Source organism: Lates calcarifer, linkage group LG7_1, assembly GCF_001640805.2.
Source record: "Lates calcarifer isolate ASB-BC8 linkage group LG7_1, TLL_Latcal_v3, whole genome shotgun sequence".
Classification (NCBI taxonomy): domain Eukaryota; kingdom Metazoa; phylum Chordata; class Actinopteri; family Centropomidae; genus Lates; species Lates calcarifer.
Window position 1 is genome coordinate 20838753 of NC_066839.1, and position 20257 is coordinate 20859009.

General features: G+C 42.8%; 1 protein-coding gene across 1 annotated transcript in view; it reads right to left on the reverse strand.

The window, feature by feature from the left end:
- Window positions 1-293: 293 nt before the first annotated feature.
- bach2b (BTB and CNC homology 1, basic leucine zipper transcription factor 2b) overlaps window positions 294-20257 on the reverse strand; it is an 87855-nt gene continuing 67891 nt past the window's right edge. The window contains 4 exon segments of the mRNA XM_018699653.2: window positions 294-6650; window positions 8039-8245; window positions 17381-18568; window positions 18570-18893. Of these exon segments, the coding sequence (XP_018555169.1) occupies window positions 6123-6650; window positions 8039-8245; window positions 17381-18568; window positions 18570-18893 (2247 nt within the window). The 3' untranslated portion in view covers window positions 294-6122.

A 20257-nucleotide genomic window follows, 5' to 3' on the forward strand; every position in this document is an offset into this window, starting at 1 on the left:
CCAGAGTCGTCACCACCCAGCAGCTCTGCAGAGTTTTACTCTCTTTGGACTTATTGTTCTCAGCAGCAGCAGCGAGGCTCTGATAGACCCACAGTCCACTAAACACCACACACACTTACACAGAGAGCAGCTGGTTAGCATGGTGGAGAAAAGACAGCTCTCCTGCAGGTGTGGTGGAGACCAAACACAGCTTTGACAGAGGAAATATTGCTCTGTGTCTGCTGGGCAATTGTGATAATGTCTGTGTTGTGCCCCCATGTGGCCAAAAAAGAAAAATCATTTGACACAAAATGTGATATGCATGTTTCTTTATTTCATAAAGAGAAATGGTGTCTAGACAAAAAAGTTGTTTAGATAACACTAGCAATTGAAATTAATGAAAATTGGGTTTGCACAATACCGTATTTACAATGGTTATTAAGTCGTTTTAATTCATTAGGGTCATGTAGCATTTAAAAATTATAAAGGTAAGAACTCTTAGTAGAGAATAAGCAAATAACAGCTATTTCAAATTGACAATATTAACACAAAACAGTCATCTAGAAAAATGAAAGAAAAAAAAACAACAACTTGAACTACAAGCTTAAGAGCTATTACATTAAAAATGATGCACCAAAATCGACTAATACAATAATCCATATAATCTGTGTAAAAAGCATGTAGAAAAAACACCTGATGCAGTTTGCTGATACAGTCATTGACCAGTTATGAGAGGTATGAAGGATTTCACAGGTAGATAAGTGTGAGAAAGTCCGCACTGGTGACTCTGGGATGGGGGCCCAGGCCCCTGCATACACTCACTTCACTTGAATGTGAACTATGGCCTCTGCACGTTCTAAGGCAAATATTGGAGGTGCACTTGTATTCATATTATGTTAACCCATCCCAAAAGTTGGAGTAAAGACAAGGTGAGGAAACTCATTCTTTGTATCTTTACACAACACCAAGAGCCAGTCGAATTGAAGCAAGTGATTTTTACATGGCAAAAATTGATCATACATGACATGACACCTATTTGTAAACATATTCCATTTTCATATTTTATCTTCAATGATCTCAGCCTGTGCATTCAACCAGGATACCAGATTCTTTTCTCAATGAAGTTGAGCAGTCTGTGAGAAAGGCATGTTTTTGTTCATATTCTTTTATAGAACAACCTTTGGAGTTGAAGAGCCAGTGTTTGTTTCAGAGAAGCAGCAACAAAAAAAAAAGTTTGACTAAAGGACAAATACGCAGCAAAAAAGGTGAGAGGATTCAATGACAGTTACAGCAACAGCAAAATAGTTCACTTAGATCAATCTGTTGCAATGGCTATAAACAAAAAAAGTGTCTGGCCTGTACAAAGTAACCTGAAGGGTTCTTCATGTTTAAATATCAAATAAACTTTTCAGCTGTTTTCTGCTTTGAATGATTTCTGTAACGTCATTTTAAAGTTGCACTAATCAGTATTTGTATGTGAACACTCAGGTGAACGTGCAGTGTGAGAGGGGTCGAACGTAGTGACGAACCAGCAGATAATTATCACCAACCCTTCAGCTCTGTACAGCTTTCCAACCAGCAAACTGTTATCAGTCTCATTTCCAGTAGCAGCAGGCAGCTGGTTTTAGAAAAAACAAACAAAAAAAAAACCACAACAACTGATAAATTCTTTGTGCGCTACTTTCCCAGCTCCAGATGGCAGATGTACAGAGTTAGCTGCTGGCTGGTGAACATAGTGGGTCATCTGGCAGCTACAGGGCCACAGACTTTTTTCTCAGGAGTTGGAGGAGACCATAACAGAGTGGCTGAGAAAGCGGTAACATGGCTGTTTCTGCTGGATACATAAGCAACTGTTTGCTAACATGTTAGCCTATGTCAACCATGTAAGATGATAATATACTAGTACTGTGTTGACAGCTTGTTCTGCTGCCCCCCAGTGGCCAAAAAATGGATTCATGCAGCTTTAAATGACGTTTCTTTTTGCTCTTAAAAAAAAGTAATAAAAGGCTACTTCTGAGTGATACAGAGAGCAGAGTTAAATGCTTGGCACCCTGAGCCACTAAATGGTTAGTTCACTCAAATGACAAAAACATATTTTCTCATTCAAAGATTGTTTGAGATTTCTGCTGACACTGCGACACAATGGAGCTGACTGCCATGCAGTTATCCAGAGAAACAGGCCCCTGGTCATAAAATGACAAATACATAAATCAAATAAATTTCTCAGTGATGTGAGCAGCATAAACAGAATTTGAGTGAACCTGACCCTTTAAATAAGAGTGGAACCAGACAGTTTGTTGACAGTGCTGACATGAACTCATCTCACCACTGAAGCTGAGGATGGATGGAGGATTGTATCTGACAGTCAGTACTGGATCCTGCAGTTCAATGGTCAGGACAGAGCTTTTCTGACTGGAAAGAGGGATTCAGGGGAGTCTGTCTGTGGTATCTAAGCAACGTACTCGGTGTATGCATAAAGGACAATGTCTGAAGAGATGCCCAGGGTCCTCTGTTACAACAGTTAGAACACAAACTTGATGAATTCATTTTCTCCAAACAGAAAAACATTAAGTCAGACAGTGTGTGCTCTCAGATGCAACACAAAGGTTTCTCAGTTTAAGATCAAGCAAATGAAAAAGCACACAAAGAGAAAATGTTGCATAAAATGTTTGCAGAGAAGAAGCTTCTGTAATGCAAATCGTTCCACTTGGATTCTCTGGCTTTAATCTGGTAAAACCTCCACATGGTAAATACTGTTCTGCTTCAGTCCAACAATGACAAGAGCACAAACAGAGGAGCTGAACAAACACCAGCCGACCAAGAACCACAACTGCTCTGCACTCAGGCTGCCACAATGTACAGTATGTACTCTGTGTGTGTGTGTGTGTGTGTGTGTGTGTGTGTGTGTGGTATGAATATACGTGTATGTGTACATGTGTTAGTGCGTGTGTGGGTCTATGTACTCTATAAAATAGAGACCAGTCTTTTACAATTTAAAGACAGGTTTATAAAATACACTTAGAGTTACTCTGTTGGACTGTACAAGACAAACAGTCGCAAATGTGAGCTCATATTCTACACTACTGTTTTAAACTCTAACATTTACATCAGTAAAAGTCAGGGGGTAGAACATCAAAATATTTTATCCAAACTTTAAAGCCCCAATCTGAGATTTAGTCAGCCACTAAACCTTCCCAGAGATAGCTCAGGGAATAAAACTGTGGCTTCTAAACTTAAATCTTAAAGAGTAAACACTTCCAGCATGCCACCTGATGCAGACAAATAAAGTCACAGAGCTGTGTGAGGAGTACGCAGGTTGGGTTGGCTAAGTAACACTCATATTTAACCTGCTACATGTCCCAGGATGATGTTTTCTGTCCATATTCCAACACAAATGAGTATTTACTACAGTACTTTCTGATATCTGTGGTTTCAGCAGAGTAAACAGTCTTCATTAAAGACTGAGCCTGAGCTGCACAACCTATTGTTTAGCAAGGTTATGTTACTGGTCTGAACTGCATTCTTATTTTATTATTGTATTTTCAGTCTATATGTATGTGAATATTGTGTGTGTGCTTAATTAGTCTCAGAATAAGATGTAACAAGAATAATAAGGATGGTCGTCCCAAGACCTGCACAGTACGTCCAGATTCATGTATATAATTATAGATAATTATAATCCTCATTTTGTCATTTCTGTTTTAGTTTGAGATGGACAATGTAGAGAAAAGGAGAGGTGGGCTGCTGCACTGGGGACCGAGTAATGATACGTGATATGTCCAAGTGAGTTAGCAGGTGAGCGACCAGGTGAGCTGGGGGGGGTCATTCTTTAACACCAAGTACTGTAGTAGATATCCATTTTTGCTCTCTCTCTCTCTCTCTCTTTTTTTTTTTTTTTTTTGATGACTCTGACTTACAGACACTAGTGTAACAGTGGTTAGCCCAGAGGTGACATTAACTTTAGGGCTCTTTTTAGATTGGGGCTTTTAAAGAGCAAAGAATAAAGCTTCACATTCCAATTGAATTCCACCTTCGTACTGGAGCACAGCCCTGCTGGTACTTTAAAGGCTGCCTCCAGTCAGAGTTATTCAGAGATAATTCAGCTTGTTTATACACAGAAATATAAAAAAAACTCATTTTAAAGCAGACTGCTGCAGAGGCAAACAGAAGCTAGACAAACTAACTAGGCTTATAGCTATAGGCAGCATGCATCACAAAGTAGATGTTCAAACAAATGCACAATTAGGGCAAACATGTTACTATCCTATATGATTGTTGCTCAATCATTCTGTCAACACATACACTGCTTTCACGTCAAATGAAGTCTGAATTAGCTTATTCAAGTCCTAAAGAAATACAAATATAAGGTGTGAACACTCTAATACTAAAACATTAGATTCCTTTTGTATTTAGCTTTCAGATACGTCATCTTCATAGAGATGCTTTTTTTTTTTTTTTTTACTGTATATTCATATAATCATATCAACAAGATGTTTCCTCTTGAAGTGCCAATTTAAGTGCTCCAGTCTCAGACTTTTACAGGGTCTGAAACAAAGGACCCTCATTGAAGTGCTGAATGGCTCTGTGGCCAGAAACAAAGTGCCTGAATAAAGTCCAATTGATAGATTTTTTTATCTCTTTGTCAAGAGTTTTTTTTTCTAATCTTATTCAGGATCAGTTTGAAAAAATGAAAGATTCTGTCAGACGCACTTTTCACTGTCAAACGGCTTCAAATGGCAACACTGAAGAAAACCCAAAGCATGGCTGCCAGAGAGTACACAAATAGCATCTTAAAATACTGAAATACTGAAATACAGAAATAAGATTTACTCCAAAAAACACAAGGCAAAACTCTTTTTTTCACATTTAAAGAGGAGTCAAAGGTGGAGAGGAGCTGGCCTGAGCCGCACGTTACAAATACATCTCGAATGTCTAACTTTTTTAACATGCATGGGGCTAAAAATTTTACATGTGTGTTGACGCATGTGTCTGTATGTGCTGTATGTGAGTGTCTACATGTGTATCAAGCTGATTTCCTGAGTATAAGAACACCCACCATGATGGGGAATATTCATTAGGCAGGACAGGAAACAGCAAAGCAAAGATTTTCCCTTAGCAAAAAGGTGCTTGATATAACCCCGGTGAAAAAGAAACATCTAAGCCTCTACCTGTACAAAATCACTGTTACAGTCATCATGCTCCATACTATATACATTTCTGCCAAACAAGCACTTGAAAGTCAGTCACTGTTACAACATCCAAATACAATGGTATTGCTGATGAGTGGGAAATAAAAATAGTCATTTAACCACCTGCAAAAACCTTTTTTCTTTTTCCTTTCAATTCAGTGCTGAGGAAGGCAAAGGAGGAATGTTTTCGGTTGCAGCCTGTACAAAGTTCTCGTGTACAGAAATACAAATGTGAGACGCTTGAAGACATTTTTGCATATGAACATTTTACAGTCTAACTGCATCGTAACTTCCTCGTGTACAGAAACTGTATTCTCATTTTTCATGAATTAGGTTGAACATTCAGAGGATTCTTATTCCTGAGTTTGAATTGCTGTGACGAAAAGGGCCACTAAGATACAGTGAGAGAAGAAGCACAGAGAGAGAGAGAGAGAGAGAGAGAGAGAGAGAGAGAGAGAGAGAGAGAGAGGTAGAAAAGATTGATAAGGACAGAGTGGGAAAAAGAGAGGAGGAAATGTGACAGAGAAAGGCAGAGATACTGTTGGTACACAAGAGAGACGAAGAGAGCTGCTGTTTAGGTCCGATGAGGTTGAACTATGAGTTGTGATGAGCGATGCGTGAAGAACAGAGTCTCCACTGTAGAGGTTGCTGCCGGGCCAAGTGTAGCACCATTGTAAAGGTTTGGTGAGAAGTTCCCACTCTGTCATGGTAAGAGGAAAATACCTGGAGAACAGTATTGCTGCTGTTAAGACAACTTTAGTGTCAACCGTTCAAAAAGAAAAAAAAAAAAAAAAAAAAAAGACAGCACAAAAAGACATAAATACATACAAAGCTTGTTTTTCAGTGAACACTGGGAGAGGCCGACATCTCAACAACCCCGAGAGAGGGTTTGTCAGAAGAATCAAATTAAATAATTAAAAAAAACATCAAAAACAACAACACAGAGAACCACCACTACTTAGTACAGTCCTTCCTCGGCTGCTCGTCAGTCGTACATTTGTCAGTCATTTCCTGACAAAAATCAACTGTAACCGTCTGGTTGGATTTTTCAGTGGACAGCCCTGACTTTGTGTACAAGCTGGCATCTTGGCCGTCCATATCTTTGTCCGCCCCGTTTCTGACGGCCGAGTCGGGCTCGCTCTCTGAGGGGCCGGGCGACCCGTGGAAGCTGGGTTCCGGTGTGGCCGAGCCCGAGTGGGCGGTGAGGTCGATGCTGGTGGTGGTGGTGGCGTTGGTGTTGGTGGTGTTGGTGACGGCGGCGGGGCTGCGGGGAGGCTTGGGCTCGTGGGCAGCGTTGTTACTGGCGGCGGAGTTGGCGGGCCGCAGCACGGGGCAGTAGTGGTGTAAAGACTGGACCTGCTCAGGGCTCAGCTGGACGTCTCTGCATACCTCCTGGGACAGGCAGGAGAAGTTCTCCCACAGCTCACCCATACACGCCTTTAGCTGGTTCCTCTCCGTCAGCAACTTCTCCTTCTCACACACCTGCACGCACACACACACACGGACACACACAGAATATGACTTTGTAAGCAACCAACTCATCTGCAACAGCACAGGTAAACACATGTAGTTCCAAGTGTCACAGTTCCAGGAACAGTCTTTGACTCAGTGGTTTTCCACACCTGTGAAAGGCATTACATCACATTAGGTTGACATGATATCAGGTGGCGAATAGGAAGTCACTTCAGACACAACCTTAGTGTGTACATGGACAGAATGGATTGAACTCTTGGAATCCATTTTTGGCCTAGTTCAGGAAGCCACTGAAAACTGTGACGTCATGGTTGATCATGTGTCATCATACCTGTAAACAGAAACTACTCTGAGCAGGTTACAGCTAACATGCTACTATTACAGCAGTCACCACTTCTAATGTCTTCAATTCTACTCTTCTCCTTTAATTTCTCCTTATGCAGCTTTTAGGTTTTGAACTAATTCCACACTGACACTGTCAACACATTGGCCAGTGAGCCCACACTCCCTTGCTCACCCTGAATGACAGAGAGGGCTGGTAAATATTTTGTGGATTTTTTGACTCAGTGCTCCTGATTCATCCAAAATTTAATTTATGAGTAACTTCAGTGAGACAGAGCAGATGAAATGACATATTACAAAAAATGTATTTATAGAATTTCATAGTGCTTTAAAGCTTAAAATACTTTGTCTCTTGACCTGAAAATGCAAATGAAATCAATGTTATGATTATAGTGGTTTACATGATGAAATATTATTTTGTGAATTGCTGGACAGAACTGTGGCTGAGAAATGTATGATATTGTAGTAGTTCAGACATCCTGCCACTAGAGGTCAATGTAACCTTTGTTCTCGATCTTCCTTTCATTGCTGTAATCTTAAATTGTATCATAAATCTTTCATATTATGAGATTATGAGCCATAAAGCTGGAAAATAATCTCCTCTTAAATAAGACTTCTTTTTCCCCACTGTGTACCACTGGAACAGGCCAATGAAGCCTCTGAGCTGCATCTTATGAATAAAAGGTGCTCTACATCCATCCATCCATTATCTATACTGCTTATCCTGTGAGAGTCGTGGGGGACTGGAGTCTAACCCAACTGATGCTGGGTGAGAGGCAGGGTACACCAGGCACAGGGTCCGGTGCTTTATAATAAAAGGTTTATTGTTATCACTGTCATGTGCTTCCAACATTTCCAAAGGCCATCTCAACAAAGACTTCCAGTTTTCCACACCAGCAGGGGGCGCTCTGATGGTGTCAGAGAGCTTCTTCATTACATCATCACTTCCTTTGCTTTGTTCAGGTACTGCTCAGCGTAATGGTTACATGACGCAGTGTGTGATGAAGAGGTGAGGATGTTGTGGACAGACAGCTGGTGACAGTCCGTCAACTTACCAGTTTTCTGATTTCACACTCCAGGTTCAGGATGCAGTCGAGCTTCCTCTTGCGGCAGCGTTGTGCCGCGATGCGGTTCTTACTCCGCCGCCTCACGTCATGGATGAACTCAAGCTGCTCCGAGGTCAGTTTGTGCATTTTCACCAACATTTGGAAGTCATTCCGTGGAAGATTTGTGATTTGATCTACGGGGAAAGGGAGCTTCACCTGGAAAAGGATGAAAAAGATCAGATGTTATGTACAAGACAGATGTGATTTGTTTTATCACTCAGTAGTAATTCAGGTGGACAGACACCACCCTTTCACTACACATGTAAAAATACCAGGTTCATCTTTCTTTGTATGAAGTCTTCAGTATGTATGCCACTGAGATAATAACAGACTATTGACCAATTAATACATTTAAACTTTGTGAAAGATAATCCATAATTATCATTTTAAATTCTAAGGTCCTGCACATCCATACAGATGTTTTCAGCTATTTTGGCTGGTCCTGGGATTTGTGTGATGTTACATGTCCAAATAAGGAAGATAAAGATGTAGGTTGTGGCTTCCCTATCAGGTGCAACAAAGCCAAGAGTGAAGGAGTGTCAGACAGTCTGAACACTCCCACACAGACCTGAGAAAAGATCTAATCAACTGACATAAGAGAAAGCACCTGTGTGGCAGTAGTATTCATGTAGAAATTACACAAGGTCGGTTTTTCCATGTACAGTTCAGATATTTTTTTTTTTTGACTAAGAGGCTTTAAGTTTGCTTCAAACAGCCAGGATTTAGTATTTAGAGTCTTACAGTATTTCTACAATCCTTGACAGGGCTTGAAATGCATTCAGTCCATGTCAGCTGCAGCATCATGGCTCATATTTCACTGGTGGGCGGCTGCTACAGATGGTAGTAGTACCTGGATCGCCATTATGAGTGGTGATCAGAGACAGAAACCCTCCCCACGCTGGTGAGAATTGATTCCTATTTTTCTGTGTGTTGATAGGAGGGTGTGGTCAGATTAGATCAAACATAACGCTTCCTTAAACTTTTTTGGAGGCGTTATGTTTTCCAGTTTTTTGTTTTGGAATAAGAAACTGGAAACAATAAACGAGCCAGAAAACGAGCCATTTTCAACAACTGTTTTTTTTTTTTGTTGTTGTTTGTTTGTTTTTATCTTAGTTTTATATTAACACAGGAAAAATGAGAAATCAGTTACTGGCTGCTTAAAAACTGTCTGTTTTGTCATGCATTAAAATATTTTTATTTTGCAATGGTCAAAATAATGAACAGTAGCACAGGATCAATGAACAGTAGCACAGGATCCCTGTAAGCTAGCACAGTCCTTTTCTGTGCTGACAAATAAAGCTGACCTTAGCTAGCTATCTTTGCTTCACTGGGTTTTGTTCATTTGGTGAAATTCTTTGTCGTCTGATTTCATTGTTCCAAAAGGGGCCGTTATTTCATAAAGTTTTATTTTTATCATAAAAATTCTTTTTTTCCGTATTTTGTCATTTGTAACATTACACTACGATATAATTATGTGCGCGTAATTATGATTATACTAAGAGTGGATTTAGTTAACTTCCTCTTTAATTAGTAAATTAAAATTGAAAAATAATTAATTTACATATTATTGCTATTTACATTGATCAGTTTATTAGTATTTATATCATTAAAAGTTTTATTTTTGTGGCATACTCGAGACTCCATACATTTGAGCCTGTCCCAACATAAAACCATCTCTGAGTTGTCACCTGCTCTCAGTATTAACATCCTGTGTGATCTAATGAGTGAGATTAATGAAGGATTACAACTACATTTACCATGTAAATAAAAAAATAATACTAATTAGCAGGTAAATCATTGCATCATTGTATGTGTTTGCTGTGGGACAGTTACTACATTTGACCACAAGATGGCAGAAGAGCACCACTCCACATGGCTCACAGAGCAGGACTTAGTAAGCCGTCAGCTCTCTCTGCCTCAGATTTAACATGTAACACATTCTCAAGCAGAGGGGAAAAGGTGATCCAAGAAAAGAGTCCCTCTCCATCTGTCCTGGAACGCTGCCTCTCCATCTGACCTACAAGTATGCCAGTGTAGGGGGGCAGCGACTTATCAACCTGATCCAAGTCAGTGTCAGGTGATTTCTGGGGTCGTGAATATCTGCAGCCGTCTGCACGTGCTGCAGATAACAAAAGAATTAGTGGAGGAAATACAGCAGTGATTTGGCAGTGCTAACCAAAATCAGAAAGCCAGATACTCCTACACTGATATGACAACACATCAAGGTTGTATGTGTTTATTCTCTTTTTCTCAGTTTGGAGAACAACAAGTCAGCCTCTCTCCCTGAGGTGATGGCAAACCTTATGATAAGCACATCATAGGCAGATCCACCCCAGTGGTATCTGTGTGCACCAGGGAGCTGTAGCTTTAGGCAGCGAGGGAAGCAGCAGAGGCATAACAAAGAGCCAGAGGAAGACAGCCGGAGAGCTTGGCAGAGATGAGAGAAGCTGCAGCTCTCTCTTTCTCCTCTCCTTTTCCCTTTCTCTCCCTGTGGCTGCCTCTGTGGAGCGCAGGAAGAACAAAGCCAAACAAAGGAGGAAGAGAGGAGAAAAAGGAGCAAGCGATGCGACTCCACTCTCACTGTACCTGGCTGCTGGAGCGGGGCCACAGGCTCCCCGGAGACCCTTAACCGTTCAGATGACTGCAGGCAGAGGCTGCAGCAGAGGCAACTCGCCTCTGTTTCTCCATACCACTGCACAGTGGCAGCTGAGGTGTCATTTGGTGTAAGGACTGCTCTCAGGGGGAGAGAGCAAGGTGCCTGCTCACTGAAAGGCAAATCTGGACGTCAATCTATCTCTGAAGGAGAAAATAGCTTGAGTTTTCTCATTAGAAGTGCAGCCCTGTAAGCTGTGACTAGCCCTATTTCTCATCTCAGCTCAACATCTGCATGCAGACACATGAATAAATAATGGCCTGAGCTTTCAAGGCCACGCTGGGCTCTTGCTACTTTGCCAGGGCATGACAACTCCAGCCTCAAAGAGAGGCGCCGGGAGAGCTATAAAACATCAGTGCGAGCTGCCAGCTTCATCTAAAGCAGAGGAGAAGATGACTCTCTTTGTGGTTTGATGGCTTGTGTAGCATAATGCACAGCAGACAGGGAAGAGTGGGCTCTCCCACCACAGACCTGATGGATCTTGCCAACCAGTCTAGAAAACAAAAAGAGACACTCCAACCTTGTGCTGGTTTCTTCATCCCCTGCATCCACGAGTCACTGGTACACAAGGGATGGCTAAAATTAGCCACCCACCATGAGAACCAGTTCAGTGGCAAAGCTTTGATGACAGATTACACTTCAACGATGGTCATAAATTCACACCAAACTCTTTCTTTTCCAGTTCTCTTCATTCCTCCTCCCTACCCTCAGTCACTCTCTTTCTGTGGGTCATTACAGAGTGTAAAGTAGGGCTCATCTGTTATCAGGACCGGCACTGTGCTGGGCCTTAGACCTGACACCCTGCACTGATAAAAAATAATGGATGCTCATGTTTTACATTCTGTGGCTTCAGAAAGTATTCAGACAACTCTACACTTTACTGTGTTGTAGATTTTATTTGAAATTGATAAAATTGCAATTTTTGCCCATCAGTCTACTTCCAGTAACCCTTGATGAACAAAGGAAAATTTATTAAAAATCCAAAACTAAAATCTCTTACTTTTACAAAAGTACTTAGAGCCTTTGACAGCGACCTCAAGCAGAACCGCAACAACAGAAAACTACAAAAGGTCCGGTCTGATATTTTGGAAAATGCATTTTCTGTTTCTTCTCCTACCCAGAATCAGATGATTGGAGAGGTATGCTCTGTGTATCCAGTGTGCCCTCAGTACAGGACTGGATGTAGATAAGTTAGCTTAGCATAGAGACAGAAATAGAGTGAAACAGCTAGCTCTGCTCTGTTAAATTGGAAAAAACCCACACACAACACATTAGTTACACAGTTACTGCTGGAACAATTTCTTGATGAACAGCAATCACGCACAAAGACAGGTTTGGTGCCATCATGAGAAGAAACCAAAACCTTTACCTTTTCACCTCTTCTACTGGGAGACGTGAGGACTAATTAAGTAGGATATGTTTTGGAGACGTGAGGTGAGCTGTATAGCAGGGAGGGACAGCTCAACAGATGACCCCAACTGGATGGGGCCAGTCTGTAGCCACCTGCAGTCTCTTGACCTGCTCTGAAACCTTGACTCTCACTTCATTCCCACAAAAGCACTTTCTCTTTTTACAGCCATTTCACTCATAGGCCTCGGGGTTGTCAGTACTTTTCTCCTGGCAGCTTGCTCTCACAGCTGAAGCAATTTTCTAAAGAGATCGCATCCTGACACCTCTGCTCCAGGTCTGTGTAATACTTGTCCCTTATCTGATCCAAACCAAAATGAGATCTTATCTTGTTAAGTGCAATTTAGTATTCTGCATAGTTGTGTTGCATAGTATCTTTGTAATTAACCCTGTTATATCTCACATGCTTGTAAATGGGATTAAAAAGCAGCGTTACACACGCAACTCCTGAGTTAGATATAACAAAGATAACAATGAGAGGTTCAGTTAGAGTAATAATCTGATAAATATATCACTGCTGTTGCTCTTTTGCCAAATTTTGCAATCATGAATTATTTCAAGCTGTATCAGGTTCATAAAAAGCTTTACTCATTTAAAAGCATTGAGTGTCATATATATATTTCCACAGAAAAAACTAGTAGTTAACTATAAAAAGTGTTAAACCATCAACAAAAATCCAAAAAACAACACAAACAAAAAACTCCTACTAGATAAAACTGTTGGACTGCAATGCTATTTTTCAGATTTTGAATGCGAAACCAACACAGAACTAGCTGCAAAGCTGCATCAACGTGACCAAAATATAACACAACGAGAATCTGACAGACTACCACTGTAAGGTAGCTGGATGCTAAATCGGTGCTTCCAGGATCACCATAGTATGTAAAGCTCTGCAGAAGAACTGTCTCTGTGTCCCAGCTGGTCCTAACACCAGAGACATGCTGCCTATGTTGTGCTGGCAGTCGCGGAACGTCTTGGTTTTTCGAACACAGCCGGCGCAGTGCACACAAGTCACGTAGCTACAGGGCGTCATCGAAAGTTTTGGTGTCTCAGCAAGAGACAGGGAACAGATCTCAGAGTCATATTGACATCAAACCAGTAACTTTATAGAAAACTGACACCTTTCACTGTCACTGAAAGTGATGGGCAGTGATTTTCTGGAGTGCTCTGTCTCTTGCTCTCTCTTGCTCTAAACATGGGTAAATTTAATTAATAATAAAATGAAATCAATCATTCTATTTTTGATGGCCATTATCAAGGGAAAACTCGATGTAGAAAGTTATGGGCGGCAATAGCAGCGCCACAGCTCCCTTTTTTAGATGTCGATCCTCCTCTGTGACTACCCCCTGTGCTGGATAAGGGTGAGAAAAGTGCTGTTGCAGGACATTATGATGTTGACCTTTAACCTCTTGGAATGTCATCATTTCATCTTTTTATCCTCTTGGACATTAGTATAAAATGTTGTCATAATAAGTAATAATAAAGTGTATGAAGCCTTGAGTTGTGGCCAAAAATATGATTCTGTAAGGTCAGAGTGACCTTGACTTTTGACCTTTAACCACCAAATTTACTTCATCACTTCATCCTTGACGTGTGCCAGACATAATGAAATAATTACATTCCCAGTGGCAGTGGTTGTTGTCAGAACAAAGATGTACAAAATCTCCTCTTTTTGGTCTTTACATTTATTCTGCTATTTGTCACATTTATCACATTACTCAGGAACCATTAGGGGAGTAATATAATTATACTGTATTTCATTGACTAGTTACTACATTTTTATGTATATGAATCAAGTTGGATAAATATGGATTTCAAAATAAAATGCTTGGGTAAACAGAACTATATAGATATAGATTTAAGAGAGAAATGAATGGGCAGAGACACCCCTAATGTTAAACCTGAATAAGTCTCCTTCCACATATCACACAGTGTGCAAACATGGCTTCCTAGCTACTATCATCACATATCATGCCTCGTGTTTGTATTCCATTACATTCATTAAAAAATACTGTGTTTACAAAGATCACTTATATTACAGTTAATGCTGACATATACTGACATTTTGCATTAACTAATTTACCTACAGGGCCCTGGGATAAGAGGGTGATATGACTTGAAAAGGCACCAGTTACCAGGATTGCATCTGACATGTTATGCATTTACTATTATCACTACTGAATATGACTAAAACAAGTAAACAGCTCCACAGCTACCATTATGAATGGCAGATCGGACTCAGACCACAGCCACATCATATCTAGAGTACAGCAAAGCGTCTCTCACATTGTACGAGGGTAGCGGAACTGATATTAAGGTCTGTGCTCTTCCTGTCACGCGCTCAGTCTATTTCATGTTTTGTGTAATAAAAAACAAAACAAAACAAACAAAACCAACTGTACAAAGATGTATTAGGACTACTTCCTAATTCCTCCCACTTGCCCTGAGATCAATATTTGCACCTCTGTGGCCAGACGATACGCTGGAATGAGCTCGACGCCTACACTGCAACCAGGAGCTGGAGCTCTGAGAGACACAGAGAGAGGAGTAGACAGGCTGAGGACTAAATGGTCTGTGTAGAGATGCGTGTCTCATGTGTGTCTGCACATCCAGATGGTGGTCAACACAGCACTCAAGTTCTCCTTCAGTGCTGTCAAAGCCAGGTAGGATCATGGCAGGTCACATAACCTTAGCTGTGACCTGCGTGACTGCAAGCTCTAATCTACCTGCTGAATTGAGGCCTGTCATGTGGTTCTACTGAGAAGCCACAGCAAAGAAACTCAAATCAAGACCATAGAGACAATAGTGAATGCTAAAACATGGTGTAACAGTACAAGTAGAGAGTCATAAAGTTAGTGAACTGGCGCAGTAACACCTGTTACACTGATATTGATCTGAAGTTAGCTTACATCAGCCAACATTAGCCACCATATGCTACTGGTCATACCTGACCAAGTACGGCTGCAACAAAACCTCTGAGATCAAACCCACTGCGACACTGTACATCACAATCCCCTTAAAGAACCAGACCATCTGTCTGTAACAGAGGAATGTGTTAAAGTTACTAGTTTCTTTAAGGTGTCTGCTGTGTGATAGTTCTCCACAGAGTGGAACAGGGCAGCAGTTGCCCTGAGACCTCAAGTGACTCTGGCTACCTTAAATGACTACACTTAGGGTCAGACCGGCCTGCACTTTAATAACTTCCTTCCCCATTGGTATTCATTGTGTCCTGTCCACAGTCCTGGGCTGCAGCTATTTTTTTTTTTTTACCAAAGCTGCTTTCCCCCTCTGCCGTTTGCTCAGCAAACACAGCGAGGACAGCCCTCTTCATATGTTTGTTTGTACACCAGAATTACAGAGAGGTAGGAAACGGGAGTGGGCCGGGAAGCATGAGGTCACATTTTTTCACCACATAAAGGCTTTTAAAGGGAGTAACCTAACACTGAGCTTCATTCTGTAACTACCCCTCTGTGACCTTCACTGTAACACCGGAGCAGTAAACTGTAGAGTAGACAGATCATTCATGAAAAATGTTATCAACACGCTGTGGACAGACGAAAGATAACCCTGTATGAGTCAGTAGATATAATGGACAACCTACAATGGCTGACACATACGTATAGAAACACAGTCCACATACAGATATAACAAAGGGAACTGACGTGTCTTGTAGTCATTTTTGAGCTGGGGTGACAGCTCAGCACTGTAAATCAATCCCACATAATTCACAGCAGCACACAGAGCAGGCCCTTCAAAACCTCATAAATCTGATGGTGATGGGTCATGCTGTGAAGGTAATAATTACACATTACTGCCGAGGCTCTTTATCTTGCAACTCTGTGCAGTGAAACTGAATTCCTTCCATGGAAAAGCACGATCCTGTCGTGAAGCTCCAACCCTTGCAACTTGCTCTGTGAATCTGATCACCATGGCAACACACCAGTTTCTCTCTCTCTCTCTCTCTCTCTCTCTCTCACTCTCTCTCTCTCCTCTTCTCCTCTGTGCACTTAGAGCAGCCCTCTCTACCAAGCTCATCAAAAATAATTCTGTCTACACAAGCAAACATCACTGAATGTAATATCACAAGAGTCAAGATGGCGTGGTGGTAGCACAGAGACCCGAGGAGCTGAGAGTTCGTAATTTCAAGCTTTGCAACAGCCGCAGTCTAGAGAACCAACACCAACCAGCAAGGCAAAGGAAAGCTCCTGTTCCAAACTTGTAACATCATTTCAGAGACATTTAAGAGATACAGACAGGATGTGTCAGCAAGATGCAGGGGGAATTTAGAATCATTAAAGTCAGTATACAGCAGCACCACAAGGAGGAAAAGTCATTCTCTGTAAACTGATTTTACTTTTTCATCTCAGGAGGGAAATCTGTTCTTTTCATGTTATTACACTTGCACTGTGCTCCGTCTGTGAATTAGCCTCTCACTGACCTTTACCCTGGAAAACAACAACAGTCGTCTAGTCTGCAGCTTGGAGAACGTCTGCCCAGGTGGATTAGGGGAGGATGATTAGAGGATTGGCTACTCCTCCATCACCGTCAGCACTGTCAAACTGCACTACAGTACTGTCATGACACCCGCTCGCATTCCATAGCATGCTGCTGCAGTAGTGTATTGGCTGTCATCTTTTTGTGGCTGGGTATGACAACTAATTGTTGATAGGTCAGTAATGCCAGAAGTCGGCTAGGCTACACTGAGAATTAGCGTATGCATACTTATGGAGGCGGATTATGCATGTCAGTGTTTGTGCTGGGGTAAAATGAGCGAGTTAGGCTGGCTGACACTGGCAGAGAGACAAACAGAGCCAGAGGGAATCACTTCAGAGGGCAGGTCTACCCTGGGAGAATCCTGACCCCTCAATCGCCTGCAGTGCTTTTTACAAACACGCTACTCTCCGCTAAGATGATAAACCAATCACAGTCTTGAAAACAGAACCACAGCCTCCTGCAGTTAGACCGTCCTAGTGCATTTGGGCTCACACATTCAGACTCATTACACAGATCTCCAGCAGTGCATAAAGCAGATTAATAATATCAAAGCACATCTGTGCCCTTTGGTGGTGCAGTAAATCTTGTACTGAACACCCCTGCTTCAATTACATGATGATTTAATGACTGCTAATGCAGACCTGGAGAGCAGGCCACTGCAATATAATTAGCCATGGTGGAATTGAGTGTGATGGCTGGTTGTGTGTTACACTGTGAAGACAATGTTTTACACTCACCTCTGGCCCCCGCTCCTGTACATGGCAGGACTCGCTGTCTCCCTCTGAGAAGGACCCTGACTCGTCGCTGGAGTTGGTGCCGTAGGACTGCTCACATTTGATCTTGGGCCGCACTTGGTTAAAAAGGGCGTCTCCTCCCACACTTTGCTCCTGCTGGTCCACATTGAGGCAGCGTGCCACGTTGGAGCACGGTGAGGAGGAGAATTCAAACTGGGGCAGGCTACAGGGAGAGCCTCCGCTGCCGTCCTCCGCATAGGAGTATGAGGAGCAGGAGCTGGAAGTCCTGGTACGTGTCTCACAAGGCGGTGAACGTGGGCACACTTTGATTGGCACTGGGCAGCTGGTGTTGGGCCGTGGGCGGCATAGGAGTGGAGGTTCAGTGGAGGTGGTGCTGGGAGAATAGGTCTGGGAGGTGGGGAGAGACTGGCTGGCTCCAGCCCACAGGCCCTTTGGCATGTGCTCAGAAAGCTCCATCTCCAAAGAGTTCCCACCGGGGTAGGAATGCGCTGGGGTTCCCAGACGGTTGCACGCCCCTGAGGAAAATATGACACTACGGCGGTCTAGCTCAACTTCCTGTTTGCAGACCCCATCACAGGAAGCGGACTTGAGGGACAACCCTGCAGGGAAACCGTCCATGTCCTTTGGGGATGTAACAGACAGACCCAGCTCCCCAGTGAAAGGCCTGAAGTCTTTTTTATGATCTCCCTGAGAGTTTCCTTTGTCCTGGGGGCAAGCAAGTCTGTTGGTGAATAGCTGCTGTGATGTGTTGGGCAGGCTGGGGAGGTCCATCCCTTTCTTGAAGAGGGCTCGAAGGCAGGAAGGAGACTTGGTTCTCTTGGTTCTTTCCATAGATACTGGGTTATCCATCTCCATGGCCGTCACACTGTCCTTATCCCTGACATCCTGCTCATCCCCTGACAGGCACAACGAGATGGCCTCTTCCTCTGCCTGTGGTTCAACTTTGATCTGTGCCAAAGGCAGCCTGCCCTGACCTGGCACTTCCTCGCTAACGCTGCTCTCCTTTAATGTGCTTGGAAAACCTGAGGTACTGGTGTGTGAGGAGGTGTCATTATTGTGCTTGTTGCAAGCCCACTGGTATTTCCTGTACTTGGGGCATCGTGGCAGGTCTGACACTCCATGCCGATCAAAGTCCACACGGCCATCCGTGAAGTTACTGGTCATAGCCATTCGCTAGCCGGTCACTGTCAGGACGTCGAAAGGAGGCGAGGGCGTCAGCACAGCGCCGCGCCCTGGGGGAGGTGGGCCTTTCCGCCTCTGACTGCATGCTTTCATCCTCTGAGTTGTTTGCCTCCGTGGCCACCTTGTGGTAGGGCAGCAAGCCATCGTCCTCGCTGCGCAGCTGAGCTTCCAGGAAGCGAAAGCATGAGTCCTCCAGGTTGTGCATGCGCAGGAATTCAGCACAGCGGATGACCTCCTGGATGTTTTCTCTGCTGAGTAACAGCTTAGCAGTGTAGGCAAACTGCAACAATGGGGCAAATCCCCTAGCAGTGACCTGCAAAAAACAGGGAAATTGCCAGCATTACTATCAGCACAGCCATTGTTCAGAGCATTTGGAGTGCGTTGAGATAACCCGACAGCTCTAACAACCATAAACAAACACTGTAAAGTACCAGTTAATCTTTTTATCGGGTCAGCACTGAACATTCTATACAGCAGTAAATAAGAACTGGTGCATTGGGAACGTTGGCCGGTTGTGTGTCCGTCCTCATGTTCATAATAACAACCTATGGGACATTCCAGCACTCCACCACTGTCTGCTCTGTGGTCATTTCATTGGTTTTGTGTACACCCACTGCTGTTACTGCTTTATATTTGCAAAACTCTGACATACTCAAGGAAAGATGTCTAAGCACATGTGCACTCACTCACTCCTGGCAGCAAGGATATAAAAAATGCTGCTGTAAATGTGTTGCTGTGGGACAAATGATGGTCATTCGTAAGAAAAGAATTGGCAAACATCTTAATGACAGTGGATTATACCTCTAGGGCCAGGTCAAGTCTAAGTCTTAATACTGAGGTTTGGTATGGCAGCCTAGAGGAAGCCTAAATAAAATGGTCAAAAGTGGCAAAACTGCAGCAAACTATTTGATCAGAGAAAAAGAAATAAGAGTATGAATCTAATCACTCATTAATGCCACATTTTGATCACCTCTCAGTAAACTGCAGGTGCTATGAACAAGATATTGAGGTTTGATATTCAGCCTGTTATACCTCCAGTTAAAAACTGCTTTGCTTACCCTGTGGAGGTTTGCACTCACATGGCATGGCCCCACCACCTCACTTTCTGTGTGAGTGGCCTGAGTCCTCAGGTCAACTGACTGGAAAGTCTAATGGTTTGTAAGACTATGGCTTATCCCTGTTGTGGCCATGTGGCACGGGATGATAGAGGGAAGCCTTCCATTTGGACTTAATGCTTAATGATAATTAGGTAAACTCCTGAGCCTGCAGAAGTCCAGGCTGCTCTCTGCTGCTGCTGTCACTGAGCACACAGACCAGAGTAAGGAGCCAGAGGAGCTGGCTGTAACGTGGGGCTGGTCTGCTGTTTGGAGAGGAGTGTGAGGTTCACACTAAGTTGTGTTTATCACTTTACTCAGGCTCTAGCAACCAATCCCTGCAGTTTTACCCTGTTCATTCTCTAGTGACAAACACATTACTGTTAGGTACTTGGGGAATGTGATCAAACCACAAACAGGGAAAAGGTGCACTCACAAATGCAATTACTATCGATTCACTTTGATTCTGGGATAACACTGTTCGCTGTACAAAGCAGGTTCCCAGGTGCCGAGTGATGTAAAGTCTTTTTTACGTGGCCTAACACAGGCTCGCAGATGTAGGGGATGAGCATGTCAGCGTGGT